This window comes from Bison bison, unplaced genomic scaffold (genome assembly GCF_000754665.1).
Source record: "Bison bison bison isolate TAMUID 2011002044 unplaced genomic scaffold, Bison_UMD1.0 scf7180017864362, whole genome shotgun sequence".
NCBI lineage: Eukaryota > Metazoa > Chordata > Mammalia > Artiodactyla > Bovidae > Bison > Bison bison.
The window spans coordinates 2331416-2334530 of NW_011494934.1; the positions used below are offsets into that span (position 1 = coordinate 2331416).

At 37.4% G+C, this 3115-nt stretch overlaps 1 protein-coding gene across 3 annotated transcripts in view; it reads right to left on the reverse strand.

Annotated features, from left to right (window-relative positions):
• Nucleotides 1–1104: 1104 nt before the first annotated feature.
• MEI4 (meiosis-specific 4 homolog (S. cerevisiae)) overlaps nt 1105–3115 on the reverse strand; it is a 238150-nt gene continuing 236139 nt past the window's right edge. For all 3 annotated transcript variants that reach the window (XM_010855249.1, XM_010855248.1, XM_010855247.1), the window contains one exon: nt 1105–1750. In XM_010855249.1, coding sequence (XP_010853551.1) covers nt 1481–1750 — 270 coding nt within the window. In that variant the 3' untranslated portion in view covers nt 1105–1480. The remainder of the gene's footprint in view (nt 1751–3115) is intronic.

Consider the following 3115-nt stretch of genomic DNA (forward strand, 5'->3'; position numbering starts at 1 on the left):
GGTCCATACATGTGGGCCTAGCCCTTTTCCTCTCGCCTGCCTGCCACTGCCATAGCAGATCTTCCTGAGCAGTTGCTTCTCTCTCCTTCCACATGGGACCCAGAATAAGCACATGCGGACGAAAATAAAGCCCTGTATACAACACAGAGTCTAACCCGGTGGGATCTGCTGACGGCACAGAGTTTTCAGCAGGCACAGATGAACTGACCCCCACGTGACCCACAGACATCTGAGAAAGCAACATTTATTGCTGTATACCATTAAGACTTAGTGGTTCTTTGTTATATAATAAAGTTGACTGATAAGATTTTGTTTCAGTATTACAAAAAAAAAAGGTTTTATTTTTTGTAGAAAGATAGAAATAACTCCACAAATATGTATCAGGTAATAATAATGATTTTGTAAAATACCAATGACATTCAGGAAAGGTAATTAACTTATGAAACAATATCACATATAATCGATAAAGCAAATTTGTATTTGCTGTATTTGCTAAATTGCACTACACGAAAGTATATAATGTATGCTAATTAAGTTAGTTGGTTATAATTTTAATAACTGACTTAATGTCAATGAAAGTGTGTAACTGAGAAATCCAACCAGTACTTTAAATAAGTATAAATATACTTTTAATAAATATAAAGTATATTTCTAGACCGATGTTGGAATTTGTGAAAATGACTTAATGACTTAATTACATATAATAACTACATTTTAACAGTAACAGGAATATTTTATATAATCGACAGAATCAAAACAAACATTTGTTGAAAAACAAATGGAACATTTTAAATGACTAATATTTTCAAAAGGACTTGACAAATATGTTGATTATATGAAATTAAAGGCCATTAGCTTTACAAATGCTAACAACTTTTCTGTTTCTGCATGAACCCCATCTAAGACAATAGAAAATGAGTGAAACTAAGAAAAAAAATTGAAAACAGTCTTATTTATAATCACTTATTTTAAATGCTCTGTTGATAAAGTAACAAAACATAAGACATCTTCTGTTACCTTTTAGCACCTGCTAAGCTGCTAAGTCACTTCAGTTGTGTCTGACTCTGTGTGACCCCATAGATGGCAGGCTCCCCCGTCCCTGGGATTCTTCAGGCAAGAACACTGGAGTGAGTTGCCTTTTTGAAAATCTTTTAAAATGCAATTTTTTAATAAGAAAGACAATTAACGGTCCATTTTAGAGAATAACAGAGCTAGATTGCATTGAGTAAATGTATTGCAATACACAGTTCCGGAGGACTAAGCTGGGGGCGGGGGGGCATTCTCAACTGAAACTGGCTGATTTTAGTAAAGAAATATGACTCATAATCTTTTTATACACAGTTTAGGATTATTAAATTAAATTAATGATTGTCTTTAGGGATCCATATAAAATGCTCATTTAAAAATATTCTTGAAAACATTTAAGCACAAGATCTTCATATATTCAACTTTAGTATGCTTCTGTTTATTTGGTAAACTGCTAAGGTAGTGAGTCATTTTCAACAGTTCCTATTTCTACTGAGTTCAAGAGAATGCCCAGTCTCCACAAATAAAAAGTAAATAAAGGAAATGCATCAGAGAGTTTGAAAACAGTTTCGTCATGCTTCTGAAGAAATTTCTTGATTTCTTGATCCTCATGCCCCGTTTTTGAAGAGTTGTCTTCTTTGTTTTCCTTTTGAAGAAGTTGCTCCAGAACCCAGAGCACAGAGAACATATTTTCATAGCGTGCCACATCATAATTGGCTTGTACCTACAGAAAAACAACAAACTCCTTTTAAAAAATATTGCAGTAGCTTAGCTAAGAAAAAGCCAAATAAAGGGATCAATTTTTTTTTTTTTAAAACAAAAACACTTGACTTATTTAACACCTTCTGTCTTCCTGTTCCTTTGACTGGGGTTGGGAGAGAAAGGAAAAAAAAATTTTCCAAAAACTTTATGATCTTGGTGCATGAGTTTCTCTCCTTACGTTTACAGAGTTCCAGACCTTTCTCTACATTGTTGCTATAATTTGTTACTGAGATGAATCTGAGAACACTTGGCAAAGAGTCTTACACACACCAAGTCTTGTGTGTAGAATTCAACCTCTCCCCAAAGATTTCCAAAGCCTGATACTTCTGTCAATAATAATATCAGGATCTTTGCTGGCTGGATTCTAGAAACACGTTTCAAAATATCAATATAACACAGTTCGAAAGTGCTTAGGGTTATGACCTGTAAACAACCAGATGTAATCTCATCCTGAGGCTATACAAGCCAGGAGGGAGTATGATTAAATTTGAATCAGATACATGGGTCATGAGAAAAAATGAATATGATTCTTGTAAAAATTATTTGGCTTAGATGGCTTTGGAAGGAATGATGCTAAAGCTGAAACTCTAGTACTTTGGCTACCTCATGCGAAGAGTTGACTCACTGGAAAAGACTCTGATGCTGAGAGGGATTGGGGGCAGGAGGAAAAGGGGACCACAGAGGATGAGATGCCTGGATAGCATCACCGACTCGATGGATGTAGTCTGAGTGAACTCCGGGAGATGGTGATGGACAGGGAGGCCTGGCGTGCTGAGATTCATGTGGTTGCAAAGAGTCAGACATGACTGAGCAACTGAACTGAACTGAACTAGACGGCTGAAAGTGAGATAAATCAAAGGAAGCCCTAAAAAGTGCACAAAGGAAAACAGAACATAAGGGAATACAAGAAGTATGTAACTATATAAATTGGCTTTCTCATTTGCTTATTAAGAAATAGTCTGGAAACATTCACCAAATTTATCCACTATTCAGTTCAGTTCAGTTGCTCAGTCATGTCCAACTCTTTGCGACCCCATGAATCGCAGCACGCCAGGCCTCCCTGTCCATCACCAACTGCCGGAGTTCACCCAGACTCACGTCCATCGAGTCAGTGATGCCATCCAGCCAACTCATCCTCTGTAGTCCCCTTCTCCTCCTGCCCCCAATCCCTCCCAGCATCAGAGTCTTTTCCAATGAGTCAACTCTTCGCATGAGGTGGCCAAAGGACTGGAGTTTCAGCTTTAGCATCATTCCTTCCAAAGAAATCCCAGGGATGATCTCCTTCAGAATGGACTGGTTGGATCTCCTTGCAGTCCAAGGGCTCTCT